The 18,705-nt window shown below is 39.5% G+C and overlaps 1 protein-coding gene across 20 annotated transcripts in view; it reads left to right on the top strand.

Annotated features, from left to right (window-relative positions):
• The window catches only part of UAP1 (UDP-N-acetylglucosamine pyrophosphorylase 1), a 39,022-nt gene extending 22,233 nt beyond the window's left edge, over nucleotides 1-16,789 (top strand). For 8 of the 20 annotated variants that reach the window (XM_015113260.3, XM_077997296.1, XM_015113232.3 and 5 more), the window contains 6 exons: nucleotides 4,665-4,858; nucleotides 5,865-6,005; nucleotides 7,581-7,769; nucleotides 9,986-10,036; nucleotides 14,729-14,795; nucleotides 16,222-16,789. In XM_015113260.3, coding sequence (XP_014968746.1) covers nucleotides 4,665-4,858; nucleotides 5,865-6,005; nucleotides 7,581-7,769; nucleotides 9,986-10,036; nucleotides 14,729-14,795; nucleotides 16,222-16,314 — 735 coding nt within the window. In that variant the 3' untranslated portion in view covers nucleotides 16,315-16,789. Of the gene's footprint in view, nucleotides 1-4,664; nucleotides 4,859-5,864; nucleotides 6,006-7,580; nucleotides 7,770-9,985; nucleotides 10,037-14,728; nucleotides 14,839-16,184 lie in introns of all 20 variants that reach the window. The other 12 variants (XM_077997293.1, XM_077997317.1, XM_015113250.3 and 9 more) reach the window with 4 other exon arrangements.
• The last annotated feature ends 1,916 nt before the right edge of the window (nucleotides 16,790-18,705 follow it).

Here is an 18,705-nt window from a genome sequence, read left to right as displayed (position 1 = left end):
AGAAATTTTATGCAAAGTCACATCTGAAGCTGAAATCTTAAATTTACTGATACAAGTTTTGAAAGATTAAGCTGATGGACCTAATAAGCCTCCTCTGGACTCTGAAAATAAGAGTTGGTTTAGTTCATTTATTTAAGACTTCTGTATACCCTGTGAGTATCTGAACTGTATTTTTTTTTTTTTTTCCGAGCCACAGACTCACTGTGTCATCCAGGCTGGAGTGCAGTGGCAGGATCTCGGCTCACTGCAACCTCTACCTCCTGGGTTCAAGTGATTCTCCTGCCTCACCCTCCCCAGTAGCTGGGATTATAGGCACACGCCTTCCACTTGGTGTCACTCTTTTTTTTTTTTTTTTTGAGACGGAGTCTTGCACTGTCGCCTGGGCTGGAGTGCAGTGGCATGATCTCAGCTCACTGCAACCTCTGCCTCCCAGGTTCAAGCAATTCTCCTGCCTCAGCCTCCTGAGTAGCTGGGATTATAGGCACTCATCACCAGACCCAACTAATTTTTTTGTATTTTCAGTAGAGACAGGGTTTCACTATGTTGGCCAGGCTGGTCTCGAATGCCTGACCTCATGATCCACCCGCCTCGGCCTCCCAAAGTGCTGGGATTACAGGCGTGAACCACTGTGCCCGGCTGGTGTCACTCTTTTTTTCTAAAATAGAAACTTAAAATTTTACTGTTACGAGCTTCAGAACGAATTTAAACTTTATGCAGTCAGAGAGTGTTCAACCTGGAAGGGACCCCAGAGATCATCTGGTCAACCCCTTTGATCTCAGAAATGAGAATCCTGAGTTCTAGTACTTTGTTTGTTTATTTATTTATTTGATAGGGTCTGGCTGTGTTGCCTAGGCTGGAGTGCAGTGATGTGATCTTGGCTCACTGCAACTTCTGTCTCCAGGCTCAAGCAATTCTCCTGCCTCAGCCTCTGGAGTAGCTGGTACCACGGGCATGCACCACCATGCCTGGTTAATTTTTTTGGGTCTTTTGTATTTTTAGTAGAGACAGGGTTTCTGTATGTTGCCCAGGCTGGCCTTGAACTTCTGACCTCAGGTGATCTGCCCACTTTGGCCTTTTGCTGGGATTACAGGCGTGAGCCAACACACCCAGCCAGAGTTCTAGTACTTTATAAGACCCAGGCTCAAGGTTCTTTATCACATTAGCAGAGCCAGGATTAGAGTTCGTGTTTCCCAACTTTCTAGTCTTATATTATATTACATTATAGAACCATACTCTTTAGATTAGTTAAGTTTTTGCTGACAGCTCAAAAATCTTTAAACTGGTGTGCTGACTTTTGTGAGTACACTAATCACGCAAAGATGCAAGTGTTGTCACTCCTCTCCATTACCTGTGGACTCTGTAGGGTAAATCCAGACTGAGTCTTGCAAAGACACTCACTGTTTAGTCCTGTGTCTGGCATGTAATGTAGTAGTCACTTAGTGAATGAATAAGTAAATATTCAGATGGAACCAAAATATAACTAGACTGACATATATTAAAATCTTTTAGAAATGTTAGAAGCCTTTTATGTAATTGCTCCCCTGCCCTTTTAAAATAAGAAAATCAAAGCATTAAAATATGTGTTTTAAAACATGTAAGTTAGGGGATGATTCATACTGTGGTAGTAGAATTATTTGCAGTACTTTATTTTTATTGTATTTATTTATTTTGAGACAGGGTCTCACTCTGCCACCCAAGCTGGTGTGCAGTGGCATTATCATGGCTTCAGTGCAGCCTCGACCTCCTGGGTTCAGGTGATCCTCTCACCTCAGCCTCCTGAGTAGCTGGGACTACAGGCACCCGGCACCATGCCTGGCTAATTTTTGTCTTTTTTGTAGAGATGGGGTTTTGCTATGTTGCCCAGGTTGGTCTTGAAATCCTGGGCTCAAGCAATATGCCTGCCTGAGCCTTCCAAATTGCTGGGATTACAGGTGTGAGTCATTGTGCCTGGCCTGCAGTACTTTAATAGGCCCCTGTCTTGGTGCATTAAGTATTTTTTATGGAGTGAGGAACATGAGAAAAGACTGAAAGAGTGAGGTAATTTGCAGAAGTGCAAAGTTAAAAAGGCAGGAACCATTATTTATTGAAGATCATTTTGTAAAGCAATTATAGTAACTCTGAGGTTAAAGTGTTATTTTGTACTCAGCTTTTCTTTCAGCTCACTGCAACCTCTGCCTACCGGGTTCAAGTGATCTTCCTGCTCAGTCTCCCAAGTAGCTGGGATTACAGGCATGTGCCACCACACCTGGCTAATTTACCATGTTGGCCAGGCTGGTCTTTTAACTCCTGATCTCAAGTGATCCACCTGCCTTGGCCTCCTGGAGTGCTGGGATTATAGGTGTGAGCCACTGCGCCCGGCCCTGGACTCAGTTTTTCTGGATTAAACTTATGAAATAATGAGTAAACCTTTTAAGTTTATACTGTATATCTTTTCTTTGTGTGGTTTTTTTTTTTGAGATGGAGTCTTTCTCATTTCGTCCAAGCTGGAGTACAATGGCACAATCTTGGCTCACTGCAATCTCCGCCTCCCAGGTTCAAGTGATTCTTCTGCCTCAGCCTCCCAAAGTGCTGGGATTACAGTGCCTGCCACTATGCCTGGCTAATTTTGTTTTAAATTTTCAGTAGAGATGGGGTTTCACAATGTTGGCCAGGCTGGTCTTGAACTCCTGACCTCAGGTGATCTACCCACCTCAGCCTCCCAAAGTGCTGAGATTACAGGCGTGAGCTACCACCACCCGGTCTAAGCTTTATATCTTTTCTGTATAATATAAATTGATTCCCACTTCATGCAGTTTACAAATGCTTTCTTCTATAATGTAGACTTTTATAATATTTGGAGGTTCATAGTTGCCATAGAAGTAAACCTTTGGGAAATGTAAAATGTGAATATGCACATTTTTATTTTTATGGCTGGTTGGGAGTAGGCGTATATAGCGGTGATTGGAAAATAAACCTGTGTGTGTTAAAAAAAAAAAAAAAATGAGAATAAGGGGAATCTATCCCAAATTCCCTGCCTAGTAAGGTACCGACTGTAGGTAAAGTACATGAAGTAAGAGGTGGTGATGGGTTGGTAGATAAGAATTATAAATAGGCCCCTGATTGATTTAAATGATTTGCTGAATAATGTTCCCCTTCAGTTTAATCTAATTCCTTGGTAGAAAGTTTCTTTTCATTAAGAACTGTGTTCCTTATAGGGTGGCAAACAGTGAACCACACAGCAGGCTTACTTATCCAGCAGCTCTGCCTCACCCAGCTAGACTCAGTGCCTATATCTCTAATTGCTGTGTAAACGAAGTTCTCAATAGTGCCTTTAGTTTTCTGGACGAGACTGCTACTGACTGTATTTATTTTAAGAAATCAGTTGTTGAAGAAAAGTTTTAACTTTATTAATATAATTTCATGTCCACTTAGGATAGACTTGTCAAATTGTTTTAAACATATTTTGAAGCATGCTGAATTGATAATTGGACAGGACAAATAAAACAATACCTTCAAATAAATATGTATTTTTGAGACAGGGTCTTACTCTGTTGCACAGGCTGGAGTGGAGTGCAGTGGTGCAATCACGTTTCACTGTAGCCTCAACCTCCCCAGACTCAGGTGATTCTCTTGCCACAGCCTCCCTAGTAGCTGAGACTCCAGCATGCCACCATGCCTGGCTAATTGTTTTATTTTTTAAATAGAGACCAGGGTTTCACCTTGTTGCCTAGGTTGACAAATATTTTTTATTGTTTGATTCTTTGGTTGAATATTTATCTCATCTGAACCTTGATTTTATATTGCTCATTGTATATAGTTCTTTTATAATTTTCTTGTAAACACTTAAGTCAGTGATGTGTGGGATTAGTGTGGTGGCACACTAAAATCACCTGTGAGGTTTTTAAAAATTACATATTCTTACATTTCCCTCTGATTTTAGTATGCCCTCTTTTCTCAGCTCCCCATCAGCCCAGAGCCTTTGATAAATTGTCACATCACTGGTTTTCAAAATTAATTTTTTGAAATGTAGAATCACTTATTTCAAACAAAATTGAGTATACAAAACAGATAAATATGGTTGGGTTTTCTGATTAAAGTTGGAGTGGGAGGCTAGTGACCTGCCTGCTCTAAACCCCTTTACCTGCTACTCAGGTCCCTGAAAAACAAGAAAAATGCCATATTCACTAATGAAAATTAAAGAAATGCTATTTTCAGATGAAATATTGGGCAATAGAAAATGAGAGACAAAATGCCTAACTTAGGTCTTTTGTCTTGTGAATCCCAGAGAAATTTCATTTTGTTTATTATCAAAGTAATTGAGTGTGGTTAAGGATAAATTAAACAAAAAGTACAAGATACATGGGGAATGTTGACTCCTGATTTAGTTATTCCCAGTCCAATGTGATTTACTCTGTGCTAGATATATATATATATGATGGAATTTCTAGCCCATGGTTTAGTTAGGTGATAAGTAGGAAGGAAATAATGTACCTCATTTCCGGTTGGAAAGTGCCTGTCAGGGTATATAAAGATGGATAGTTGATTGTCTAAAGTTAAAGATTCTTCTTGGCTTTATACCTTTTCGTGTAAGCAAAGTTGTAAATGTCATCTTTGACAATGGCAAATCTCCAAAGAAACATTTAATTCCATTTCTTTCTCTACTGTTGTCTTTCTTTGGTGGACAGGTGGTGGAAAAAACGAACCCTACAGAACCAGTTGGAGTGGTTTGCCGAGTGGATGGAGTTTACCAGGTGGTAGAATATAGTGAGATTTCCCTGGCAACAGCTCAAAAACGAAGCTCAGATGGACGACTGCTGTTCAATGCGGGGAACATTGCCAACCATTTCTTCACTGTACCATTTCTGAGAGATGTTGTCAAGTATGGGCAAGATGGAGCCTTTTAAAATTATATTTATTGTTAATCAGAAACTAAGACACTTGAGAGGGACGCAGATACCCCAAATCCATATCCCACAGAATTCATCTTTCCCGAGGATCACTTATCAAATGGACATGTATCTCATGTTGTGATTGTTTTTAGTAAGATGTATTGTAAGGTGGGAATCATCGGAGCCCATTCCCCAGCACATTAATGGGAGGCCAAAGCATTTCACCCTTCTCACCTTCCCACCCCCAACTATGTGCTAGGTTCTGTTGAAGCAAAGAATAAGAAATGAAACTTTCTTTACCACAACTGTGAGCTTTTTAAAAATACAGATATTCACCCTACACCAACTGAATTAGAATTTCAGGAGGTGGGTTCGGGGCATCTGTATTTTTAGGAAGCTGTCCTCAGAGTTCTAATTCAGCTGATTCCCAAGCTGGCATTTAGGAACTAGTGTGTTAAAGAATAAAGAAAGAACTTGACACCTGCATGAAAATCAGTGGGTAGTGCTATAAAGGATAAAATAAGAGCTATTTTATCCTACCATAGTTTTAAATGAAGGACATTCTCACTATCAATTTCACTTAGCTTTTAGACATTCAAGATGACTGTCTACTTTTTAAAAAGTTAATACACCTTACTTTATCCAGTTCCAGAATATTTCCCATTCTATGCCATTTGTAGCTGGGTTTTTGTTTCATCCATAGTAACTTAATGCATTTTTTAATGTACACATATACAGTTTTAAGGCATTTGTAATGAATACAGTTTTAATGCACATGTACACAGTTTTAGTGGAGACCGTTATTTGATTTTTTTAAAAATAGATGATTTGGGGAAAGCTATTCATTTACTATTTAAATATGAACTGAAACTTAAATGCTCTTCACTTTGAAAATCTTAGTATTGGTTGTTGACACATTTGCTCCTGAGTGTTATAAGATTTTCTGGCATTTGAAATCTGAAACGTGATTATATCTTTTCTCCTCCTACTTCTTAGTGTTTATGAACCTCAGTTGCAGCACCATGTGGCTCAGAAGAAGATACCTTATGTGGATACCCAAGGACATTTAGTTAAGCCAGACAAACCCAATGGAATAAAGATGGAAAAATTTGTCTTTGACATCTTCCAGTTTGCAAAGTATGCTTTGAATAGTACCAGTAAGGTTAAATAAATGTCTTAAAATGCTGCTTTTCACTCTCTTAGGCATGAAACTGTTTTCAGGAAACATTTGATAGCACATATCTCACATGGCATTTTGATTGTGAGTATGCAGTCTAGATTCATTATGGTTCTCTAGAATAAAACCAGGAGTGTGATCTGAGTTGCCTATGAGTACAACATCTTTTTTTAAATCATCTAGTTTCTGGCTCCTATAAAGTTTTTTTTTTCTCATATATATATATTTATTAAATGAGATGGGTTCTTCCTATGTTGAGCAGGCAGGTCTCAAACTCGCAGCCTCAAGTGATTGTCCCATCTCGGCTGCGCAAAGTGCTGGGATTACGGGCTTGAGCCACTGTGCCCCGCCTTGGTCTCCTGTAAAGTTGTTAAAGTCGTTTATTTTGGATGAGAAACTGAAAAGGTTAAGATAAAGAATTGACCCGTTTTGTATTTAGGATATCTTTTTACTGCCCTGTGAATAAATGTTTTAGTAAACATGTTTTTAGATTATATAGTTTTCTATAAAGATCACATTTGATGCTGAGATGCTTGTCTCAGAATTTGATGAGTGCAAAAATGAGGAAGACAAATAAGCTTATAAAATTAATGCGTGGTGGCTCATGCCTGGAATTCCAGCAGTTTGGGAGGCTGAGGCGGGTGGATGACTTGAGGCCAAGGAGTTGGAGACCAGTCTGGCCAACATGGTGAAACCCCGTCTCTACTAACAGTACAAAAATTAGCCGGGCGTGGTGGTGCATGCCTGAAGTCCCAGTTACTCAGAAGGCTGAGGTGAGAGAATCTCTTGAACCCAGGAGGTGGAGGTTGCAGTGAGCTGAGATTGCACCACTGCAGTCCAGCCTGGGTGACAGAGTGAGACTCTGTCTCAAAAAAAAAAAACCATAAATAAATAAAATGAAATTAATCTTTCCATTTCTAAATCATCTTTTTTGCCTGTTTTTTTTTTTCCCCCAGAACAGGCACTAATGTGATCTTTGTACGTTAGGATTCCTAATCTTTCTGACTTAAGATGAACTGTTCTATAGTTGAGGGGGGAAATGATTTCTCATTTCGCATTGAGAAAGAAAATTTCAACTTTCTTTAGTCCAAGGATGAGCAATATTTTATTCATCATTCAAATTGGAATAGGAAAGCCTATTGTTGAAGACCAAAGGCTTAGCTATGTTTTTTTTTTTTTTTTTTTTTTTGAGACGGAGTCTCACGCTGTTGCCCAGGCTGGAGTGCAGTGGCGCGATTTCGGCTCACTGCAAGCTCCGCCTCCCGGGTTCCCGCCATTCTCCTGCCTCAGCCTCCTGAGTAGCTGGGACTACAGGCGCCCGCCACCGTGCCCGGCTAATTTTTTGTATTTTTAGTAGAGACGGGGTTTCACTGTGGTCTCGATCTCCTGACCTTGTGATCTGCCCGCCTCGGCCTCCCAAAGTGCTGGGATTACAGGCTTGAGCCACCGCGCCCGGCCGGCTTAGCTATGTTAAGGGGTTAGAAGCTGTGTATGCAGTTTCATAATAAAGAGGTCTTTATATGGTTTTGCTCTAGGAAGTTTGTGGTGTATGAAGTATTACGGGAAGATGAGTTTTCCCCACTAAAGAATGCTGACAGTCAGAATGGGAAGGACAACCCTACTACTGCAAGGCATGCTTTGATGTCCCTTCATCATTGCTGGGTCCTTAATGCAGGGGGCCACTTCATAGATGAAAATGGCTCTCGCCTTCCAGCAATTCCCCGGTAAGTCCGTATCTTTTCTCTTTTGTATGAATGCTTTCTTGGACTTTTCCTCCTCTTGGACTACTTTCTCTCTCTCTCTCTGTATTCCTAGATCTTTTTTAAAAAACAAAGTGTTAATGTGTGAATAGTTCCTGTTGTGAAATAACACTAGCTTTGCCTATTACAAAGAGAATGATTGTTTTACTTTCTTGTGAAGAGGAGTCTTTCAAATCTCTTTCTTTAATTTTTATTTTTTGGAAACAATGCCACCGTGACAGCAAAAAGACTTCTACTAAATAACGATCAGAAGATTTTTTTTGTTTTGGTGTGCCATATGGTTAAAGCCCATCGGTAACACTGTGTACCACAGGGCAAGTCCTTCAGCCACAGAGGATTGGTTGTTGCTGCCCTTATATCTGTGGCCTCACTACTTTTTTTTTTTTTTTTTTTTTTTGAGACAGACTATCGCTTTGTCACCAGGCTGGAGTGCAGTGGCGCAATCTCAGCTCACTGCAACCTCCACCTCCCAGGTTCAAGCGATTCTCTTACCTCAGCCTCCCAAGTAGCAGGGACTACAGGTGCACACCACCACACCCAGCTAATTTTTGTATTTTTATTAGAGATGGGCTTTCACCTTGTTGGCCAGAGTGCTGTTGATCTCCTGACCTTGTGATCTGCCTGCCTTGGCCTCCCAAATTGCTGGGACAGGCGTGAGCCACTGGGCCCAACTGACCTCACTACCATTAATAATACTGTCTGTGAGACCCACTCATAGCCCCACCAACCCCAGGCTACCTACAAATTGTAGTCCCATGGCAGTTTTCACTGTCGCACTTTCAGGTCACTGAGGAAGATGTGTAGAACAGAAGTAAATATCAGTTACATTCACTGATACTTTAGAAATGGCCTTGGTTTTGAGCAGTTAAAAAAAAGAAGGTATTGTAGCAATTTAAATCCAAGGTAAAATACTTTCCAGCTAAATCTGTTTTTGTTTGTTTGTTTGTTTTTTGGAGCCAGAGTTTCGCTCTTGTCACCCAGGCTGGAGTGCAATGGCACAATCTCTGCCCACTGCAACCTCTGCTTCCTGGGTTCACGTGAGTCTCCTGCCTCAGCCTCCCAAGTAGCTGGGGTTACCCTCGCCTGCCGTAATGCCTGGCTAATTTGGTATTTTTAGTAGAGACAGGATTCCACCATGTTTGTCAGGCTTGTCCCGAACTCCTGACCTCAGGTGATCCGCCTGCTTTGACCTCCCAAAGTGCTGGGATTACAGGCGTGAGCTGCCATGTCTGGCCAGTCCTTTTCGTTTTTAAGACAAGGTCTTGCTCTGTCAGCCAGGCTGGAGTGCAGTGGCGCGATCTCGGCTCACTTCACCTCCTGGGCTTAAACAATACACCCGCCTCGGCCACCCAAAGTGCTGGGATTACAGGTGTGAGCTATTGTGCTCAGCCTAAATCTTGTATTTTATGATGAAACCTTCACTGGCACCTAGAATTTCCTCTTCTGAATCATCTGGTATATCCGTACTTATGTAAAAAGCATTCTGCCATTTAATTTATATTCCTAACGGATAAGATGGCTGGCTGCAAGAATGCCTCAATAAATGTTAAAATATTGGGCTAGGTGTGGTGGTTCATGCCTGTAATCCCAGTATTTTGGGAGACTGAGGCAGGTGATTACCTGAGGTCAGAAGTTCAAGACCAGCCTGGCCAACGTAGTGAAACCCTGACTCTACTAAATCTACAAAATTAACTGGGCATGGTAGCACACGCCTGTATCCCAGCTACTTGGGCGGCTGAGGCAGGAGAATTGCTTGAACCCAGGAGGGAGAAGTTGCAGTGAGCTGAGACTGTACCGTTGCACTCCAGCCTGGGTGACAGGGTGAGACTCCATCTCAAGAAAAAATAATAAAATGTTAGAGAACACATTGGAATTTACTAGTACGTAACTGGTTTTATAAGAAGCAGCAGTGGTAGCTTTCATCTCCCAGTCCAAGGCCACTTTTGGGCTCTGTATTGGTCAACAAGCTTGCTCTTGGCGTGTCACGTTGTCCTCATGTTTCATCTTTGGCCATTGAGTTTTATTTTGATTTTTTTTTTACCCCCTTTTGGTCTCTTGGGACAAATTTATGATTTACCATAAATACATACCATTCAATCAAGTATATTTTGCAACTCCATTTCATTGTTATTGTTTGATTTGCTTCCATTCCCCATTAATGCTTATTTATTCCCACATAGCAGTGCTACAAATGGGAAGTCAGAGACCATCACAGCTGATGTCAATCACAAGTAAATATACCAGCCTGCCTACAGTGCATGGTGATGGGGCTGTGCTTCCCTCCATACTAACTGGCATCGTAGTTTAGTGCTCTGCCTTTTGGGGGTCTGGAGGGAGGATGGTTGAAGCTTTGGTGTGGGTGCACTGCTTACTTGGTGGCAGGTATCTCTCTGGATAACACTAACTCAGAATCTTGTTGCATGCTGGAAATGGGGAGCATGCTTTACTAAAGAATCTGACCACAGGTGTTAGAACTGGAACTGACAAATTTTAGATGATAGATAAGATCCAGAGCAGGTTACAGGTCAGGGAGAACACATTTTGCACCTTTAACATAAGCTTGTACGGGATTAAAAATACCATTCTGAAGATGTGTCTTGTGGAATTGGGTGTATGCTGTCAGTATAAAGGCTAATTGTTCCTGTCGTGTTTGATGGCCCTTGATATGGTGAAAACTGTTCTGTTGATTTATTCTCACACTAATAACTCCCCTTTTTGGTCACTGCATTAATTTTAGTCAGTTACTATCTTGCTTCTAAAGAATCTTTTAATCTTAATGGCAGATCATTTTTAGTTAGAAGTAACACATATCCTCTCCCATCTGGGTACTGACAGAGTTTGGAAAAGCAGTTATCTTTATAGTTTAAGAGACAGCTTGGTGTTATTGTCACACGTTGAAAGTTAAAGTTTTTAAGGTTGGGTGCAGTCGCTTACGCCTTTAATCCCAGCACTTTGGGAGGCCAAGGCGGGTGGATTTTCTGAGGTCAGGAGTTGGAGACCAGCCTGGCAAACATGGCGAAACCTCATCTCTACTAAAAATACAAAAATTAGCTGGTGTGGTGGTGCACACTTGTTAACTAGCTACTCAGGAGGCTCAGGCGGGAGAATCACTTAAACCTAGGAGGCAGAGGTTGCAGTGAGCTGAGATTGCACCACTGTACTCCAGCCTTGGTGACAGAGCAAGACTCCATCTCAAAAAAAAAAAAAAAGAAAAAAAAAGTTTTTAAGGTAATTTGGGAAATATATGTAGGGCAAAAGATCTGGAGATGGAAGTTGTCTCAGAAATAGAGTAGCACTGACATCAGTGTCACCCAAGTGCTTTTTCCTGTTTGTGCCATTCCTTTGCCCAAATTCCTGTGAATGTCAATGTTTCTGGGATGTGACTCTGTAAACAAGGAAGTGGACTTAAAGATCTGATCAATTTCTTACAGGTGCTGTAGATCAGTGGTCCCCAACCTATTTTGGCACCAGGGACTGGCTTTGTGGAAGACAAATTTTCCACGGACTTGGGGTGGTGAGGGTGGTTTCAGGATGATTCAAGCACGTTATATTTATGGTATACTTTATTTCTATTATTATTACATTGTAATGAAGTAATTATACAACTCACTGTAATGTAGAATCAGTGGGAGCCCTGAGCTTGTTTTCCTGCAAATAAATGGTTCCATTTGGGGATGATGGGAGACATCATCAAGCATTAGATTCTCATGAGGAGCATACAGCCTTAGATCCCTTACATGGGCAGTTCACAATAGTGTTCACATTCTTATGAGAATCTCTTGCTGCCACTGATCTGACAGGAGATGGAGCTCAGGCAGTAATGTGAGTGGTGGGGAGCGTGTGTAAATACAGATGAAGCTTTACTCACTTGCCCACTGCTCATCTTCTGCTGTGTGGCCCAGGTCCTAACAGGCCACAGAGTAGTACCGGTCCATGGCCCAGGGGCTGGGGACTGCTGCCACAGATGGCTATTGTCCCTCATGCCTTGAGAACTGTATGCAGATCCCTTTGTCACTTTCTGTCTCATCCATCATTTTTAATATATGGAAGCAAACTGCTTTTATATTTAAAAAATAAAACTTTGACTAAATTTTTTTGTCATTGAACCGTAGCTTTTAACCTAAGAGTGTAATAGATTCTTAATTATATAACTGAAGACAGCTACAGCATCTAGCTATCTTAGTTAAGATACAAAAAGCTTTAAACATTATTCTTACTCTTTTATTTAAAACCCCCCATCGCCCAGTTTTCTTCATTTTAGCCGTTTGTAGAATAATTAAAGTGAAATAAAAGTTTGGCTTTAAATGATACCATGCACTGAAAGAGTTCCTGCATAATCCTTGGCACCAAAGGATGAACTCACACAGCTGAAGAAAATCATGTAATAGTGAGAGACGAAAAGAAAGTATATTATGTAAAAGAGGGAAGAAGCAGCTAGAAGTATTCTGAAAGAAGGGAAACAGCCATGCTGAGTTTTGACTCAGTATTATTTTTATTTCTCACCTTAATGCTTACTGAATAGTGTTAGCTACCAAAAGGATGCATGGCTAAAGAATTGTGGGGCAGTTGGTATATTGGGCTAATTTGCCTATATCCTGAGATTTTACATTTGGTGATGGTAGCTTCTGTTTTCCCTCCTTCAGGGCATCCAGTTTTGTTTGCTAAAGTTGACTCCTTAGTTTCTTGGGGTATCTTTGTGGTAGTAGAATGGAAGTTATATATTAAGGCCAGCTGTATATGTGTTTCTTGGGTTCACAACCACCTTCTGTTCCTGCTACACTGAATCCTTCGGGGTTTAGGTGGGACTGGGCTATATACATCTTATTAATGGGTGGGCCCTCATTTTTTCCTTGGCATGCCTACTCAAAATTCATTTGGTTTTGTATGACTTTGAGTTGCCCCAGAAGGTCTGGACTAGACCTCTTGAGCTCTTGTGGTAGAATCTGGCACGTATGTAGAGAGGTGTATGCCCTACTATACCTCCTCTTTTCCCTTCATTAGTTTGTCATCTGTCTATTTTCATAGTGTTAATTTGTTCAGACAACAAGCATTGGTAGGCCTGCTCATAGGTTTATAGGTGCTATTAGTATTCTAGGTGCTGAAGTATCTTATACAAGAGAAATAAGTCACTTCTTACAGCCTACTGGGATGTTCAAGATGCACATACATAAAAGTTAAGTAAATTTTCAGACAGTATGTGATTATGTGCCAAATGTGTGCTATAGCAATAATAACTCTAGGAGGCAGTGACTTAGCAGGTGTCTAATACATTTATTTTTTATTTATTATTGTTATTACTATTTTTGAGATGGTATCTTCCTCAGTCGCCCAGGCTGGAGTGCAGTGGAGCGATCTCAGCTCATTGCAACCTTCGCCTCCCAGGCTCAAGCGATTCTCCTGCCTCAGCCTCCTGAGTAGCTGGGATTACAGATGCTCGCCTCCACACCCAGCTAATTTTTTGTATTTTTACTAGAGACGGAGTTTCACCATGTTGGCCAGGCTGGTCTTGCACTTCTGACTTCAGGTGATCTACCCGCCTTGGCCTCCCAAAGTGTTAGAATTACAGGCGTGAGCCACTGCGCCCAGCCACATTTATTTTTTATATGACTAAATGGATGGAGACAATTACTATGAAATGCAGTGGTCAAGAGAAGATTGGGGCTTGAGCCAAATCTTGGAGGATGGGTGTGGTTTTTATGGGACCATAATTGAGAATGACTTGGAATAATCCAAAGAGTGTGACTGGTCTGATTTGAGTGGAGAGTCTCAGGATAAGTAAGTTGAAGTAGGATAGAGAGTGCTTTGAATGCTAGAGAAAGGTTGACCTGTAGCTGAACTCAGAAGCCCTCTGGTTTTTATTCACTCCAGCAAAGTCTGAGACTATGTACTTAGGGAAAGAAAAGAAAGAGCTATGGTTTGACAAGAGACTAATATTTTTGTGCCCTGTGTCTTATTGGTAAGATTCTTGAAGCGGCAAGTAACAAAGAAGTCTGATGACTGCAAATGCATTGACTATTTATTGACTTTTGTGTTAGATAACATAGAAATTCATTGCTATAAATGTTAGGTTGTGACCTAGATGAAGCAAATAGGGACTTTGACCTTGCTTTTGCTTGAGTGCCTTCTGCCTTAACTCTTTAGAAAGGGACTTTTGGTAACAGAGAAGTACTTTGAAACATACTGAATAAATCAGCTCAGTTAATCTAGAATATTTGGGATGTACAGAAAAACATGTACTGGGAAATAATTTAATTGTCCGATAGAACTTTCTGCAGTGAAGGAAATGTTGCATATCTTTGTTGTCCAATTTTGTAGTCATTGGGCATTCATGGCTTCTGAACCCTTGAAGTGTGATTGTTATGACTGAGAAACTGAATTTTAAATTTTAAATTAATTTTAAAAATTTTAACTAAGTTTAAGTAGCCCTGTGTGGCTATTGGCTTCTGTATTGGATAGTACAGCTTTAGAATGTTTGTCAACCTTAATAGTACCAAGGTAGTGGTGAGAATTAAAATGCAATATAAAGGGCTCCAGAGCACCTAGCACTGGGGCACTGGGCTTGGCATATAGTATATACCTAGTAAGTAGTTGCCTTTTTATCAAATTGAAACTTGGAAATGGTAAAAAATGAAATGTAGGTAAGGGGACAGTGTATAAAAACTATAAAAACTAGTGAAGTGCTGTAAAGAGCTACCCATAATTATTGGCACTTGCCCCAAGTAGTGTCCTTCTGACCTGAGAATTTCATATTAACTTAATCCTCAGGGAATTTAGTGATCATCAGGGTAGCATCTGTTCCATTCGTTTAACTGGAAGAATTGTTATCTGTAAGCTTCTCAGAGGAAAGTTGATGGTTTGTACTTTTGCTCCGGCAAGTAATATGGGAAGCAAAATCTTTAACACACATTTGTTTTTTTTCTTAGCTTGAAGGATGCCAATGATGTACCAATCCAGTGTGAAATCTCTCCTCTTATTTCCTATGCTGGAGAAGTAAGTCTGCTTTACTTTTTCCTCTATTCTTTGGCAAAGCTTTGTATATTTCAAAATAACGAAAAGGTGGATTTTAAATGTTCTCACCACAAAGAAAGGATAAGTATTTGAGGTGATAGGTATGTTAATTGGCCTTATTTGATTATTCTACAGTGTATACATGCATCGCATCATCACATTGTATCTCAAAAATATATACAATTATTGTCAATTAAAAATGAAATAAAGTTGGGCACAGTGGCTCACTCCTGTAATCCCAGTACTTTGGGAGGCCGAGGCAAGTGGGTTGCTTGAGCTCAGGAGTTTGAGACCAGCCTGGGCAATGTAGTGAGACCTTGTCTTTATAAATTAAAAAAAAATAACAAAAAAAAGCAATAAAACTTTTTTAAAAAGTAGAATTCTGGCATTGTTTTATGTTTAAGTAGGGATGCCCTTAGAGAAGATGCAGCATTTTCTGATGGTCCTGCCCTGAGGAGCTCTTCCTGGGAATAAGTTGAGAAACTGCATTTGTTCTGAATTCTTCTCTTTGAGAATTCCTGTTATGGCTTTGCATCTATCCCATAAGTGAGTTAGTTGCCATTAACAGACATCTACAATAGCTAGTCCATTTCACCCACTCATTGAAATGCAGTAGGCTTTTGAAAAATATATAGTCACCCTTGTTTTTTAGATAAATCATCTGGCTTTTTAAAAAGCAATGTAACTTCTCTTTCAAGGAGTCTAGCTTGTTCATGTACTTAGTACTGTCACTTTTGGGTGACAGTACTTGGGGATTTAGAGGTCTCTACTCTTTTAATTATGTAATATTTTTCCAGGAGATCTTTGTATTGCTTTGTTGTAGCATTAGAGACAACTTTCTTGCTTAGAAAGTTAACTCTATTGGCCGCTTGTGGTGGCTCATGCCTGTAATCCCAGCACTTTGGGAGGCCAAGGCAGGTAGATCATTTGAGGTCAGGAGTTTGAGACCAGCCTGGCCAACATGATGAAACCCTGTCTCTACTGAAAAATACAAAAAATTAGACGGGTATGGTGGCAGGCGCCCATAGTCCCACCTACTCAGGAGGCTGAGGCACGAGAATTCCTTGAACCTGGGAGGTGGAAGTTGCAGTGAGCAGAGGGGTGAGACTCCTCCGTCTCAAAAAAAAAAAGTTAATTTTGTGAGAGGTGATTGTAGGAAAAATGATTATCATCTTATTAACTGTAGAAATGATAATCAGAGTAATTTTCTTTTTATATTTTTGTTTTGTGCTTTTACAAGTCAGTCATTGAGTCTACTCTAAAACGTATATTAAATAGATTTTGACTTTTATGTTCTGCATCTCAACCTTTTTTGGCATTTGTGCTTTAAATCATCATTATAGCAAGTCCAGCATTGCATGACAAGTGCAGATTTTCTAATTGTGTTTCATTTCAATCCTCTTTTTAGGGATTAGAAAGTTATGTGGCAGATAAAGAATTTCATGCACCTCTAATCATCGATGAGAATGGAGTTCATGAGCTGGTGAAAAATGGTATTTGAACCAGATACCAAGTTTTGTTTGCCACAATAGGAATAGCTTTTATTTTTGATAGACCAACTGTGAACCTACAAGACCTCTTGGACAACCGAAGTTTAAATATCCACAGGGTTTTATTTTGCTCGTTGAACTCTTACAGCTATTGCACACTTCCCGAGATCCAGATGACTCAACTGCAGATAGCATTTTTATGATTCCCAACTCATTGAAGGTCTTATTTATATAATTTTTTTCCAAGCCAAGGAGACTATTGGCCATCCAGGAAATTTTGTACAGCTGAAATACAGGCAGGATGTTCAACATCAGTTTACTTGGAGCTGGAAGCATTTGTTTTTGAAGTTGTACATAGTAATAATATGTCATTGTACATGTTGAAAGATTTATATGGTACTAAAAGTTTGTTTTATTTTATCAAACATCAAGCTTTTTTAAGAAAATAATTGGGCGGTAAAATAAATGTGTCTTCTTGTCCCTGGAGTGTCATTTGTACTTGAAGAAATTATTTCATTGAGAAAATATGAAACTTGGGAGAAACTTTAAGAGAATGCATAAAAACAAATCGATGATTCAATGAGGCTGCAGAGTCATAGAACTTCTTTCAGTGAATGTCTAACTTTGGGCTTTCTCTTCTTATCACTTTATAGTAGTAGCTCTCACTCAAAGATTATTTTGTCCCCCTCCCAAAGGGCCATTTGGCAATATCTGGAGATATTTTTGGTTGTGACAAGTAGGAAAGTGAAATGGTACCACTGACATCTAATAGGGAGTAGGGATGTCACTAAACATCTTACAATACACAGGACAGTCTCCTACGACAAAGAATTGTCTGGCCTAAAGTGTCAATGGTGTCAAGGTTGAGAAACCTTGTTTCAAATTATTCATTTACTCTGTTTTGCTCAAATATTTGGTGGCACTTAGGAATTCAAAAGAATATAGTTTCTGAATTTTCTGTGGCAGGCTATTCCAGTTTTTTGTTACTGTAATTGTTTTGGAGGATTAAAAAAAAAAAGACAAAGGTAGTTCTTTAAATATGGGCCATAGATCATTGGTCATTAGTAAGGGTTCTGTGTGTCTAAAATGCTGTTTGTTTGAAAAGACTGAGCTTTTTAAATGCATCTTAAATAATATTTAAGTATTGACAAAAAGTATAAAAATGAACATCTGGATAAATGATTATGAAAATTATATCTAGAAAAGAGATGAATAAATTTTATTTTCCACTAACAAGTTGTCACAAGATAGGATGCCATTCATGGGGTGGGTCTTTTGTTTAAGGATCACTTTTTTTTTTTTTTTTTTTGAAGAGCATGTGATGTTGATATCCATCAATTTTATGTAAATTTTTTTTTTTAACTAAGGCCTAAATTGTTCATTTAGCATATTTTCTATTTTATTTCAATAACAGCTCAATTTTGCTATTGTTATCTATTCTAGTTTTCAGAAAGATTAGTGAAGTTTGACTTCTTTTTGAAATGAGCTCCAAATGGATTGTAAGAATGGAATTGCAGAGTTTTTAGCTCCTGAATGCCAAAAACTGGTACTAATGGTGTGATCCATTTCTTTTTTTCTTGAACCTTGCTATTTCCACTGCTATTTCTGCCTGCTATTTCTTCTCCCCTTGTTATAAGAACATACTAGTGACACCATGAAAAGGGAAGAATGGAAGCCTGGGATTGTGTAGTGGTTTTGTTGGAGAGGAGTGATGGCTGGGGAACATTGGGTAGTTAAGAACAAACTCTGAGAGCCTCTGAACCATGGAATGATGAGGTGATAGCATTATGTATCTTTATAAGTTCTCGTTAAATAATTGTCACAATTCAGAAAATATAGAATTGGGTAAAATGTTTATGAAAATAAAAGCTAGAATAATTTGGCAGTAACAGTATAGAATTTATGTGAGAGCTGATAGTCATTTTGAGTCTGGCTTGATTGGCTGGCTGTGATTTAATAACTTTTTTGATAGTCACAAGTGAACATATAAGCCCAATGGGTATGTTACTTGAATATTTGATTTTTGTTCAATTTCCCTCTTACCTCTCAAATTTAATCCAGTTTTGATGTCCACAAAGGAATTATTAGTGACATCTATTGGAAGACAAAGAAAAATTACAGTTTTCAACTTCTACCTCTTCTATTCCTGGAAGTTTTGGCATTTATTGGTAATTTTGATTGTATTTCTAATTCCAGCTTACTGTTGCTAACTTTTCCTCTTTATTCATCATAGTACAGTCAGATTTCAGTTATCCGGGTAAAAAGAGGGAAGGAAAAAGCATGCATATTTTAGAAGAGTGACTAAAACACAAAGCATTCAGTTAGTTTGGAAATCTGTTTTTCTGTTGGCCAACGTGGACGTTTTTGCAATTCATGGTCCTATTTTGAACCCTGGTTTAGGA

This window comes from Macaca mulatta, chromosome 1, assembly GCF_049350105.2.
Source record: "Macaca mulatta isolate MMU2019108-1 chromosome 1, T2T-MMU8v2.0, whole genome shotgun sequence".
In the NCBI taxonomy this organism is placed as follows: domain Eukaryota; kingdom Metazoa; phylum Chordata; class Mammalia; order Primates; family Cercopithecidae; genus Macaca; species Macaca mulatta.
Note: the sequence above shows the minus strand (reverse complement) of the source record. Positions and strands in the feature narration are given on the sequence as shown.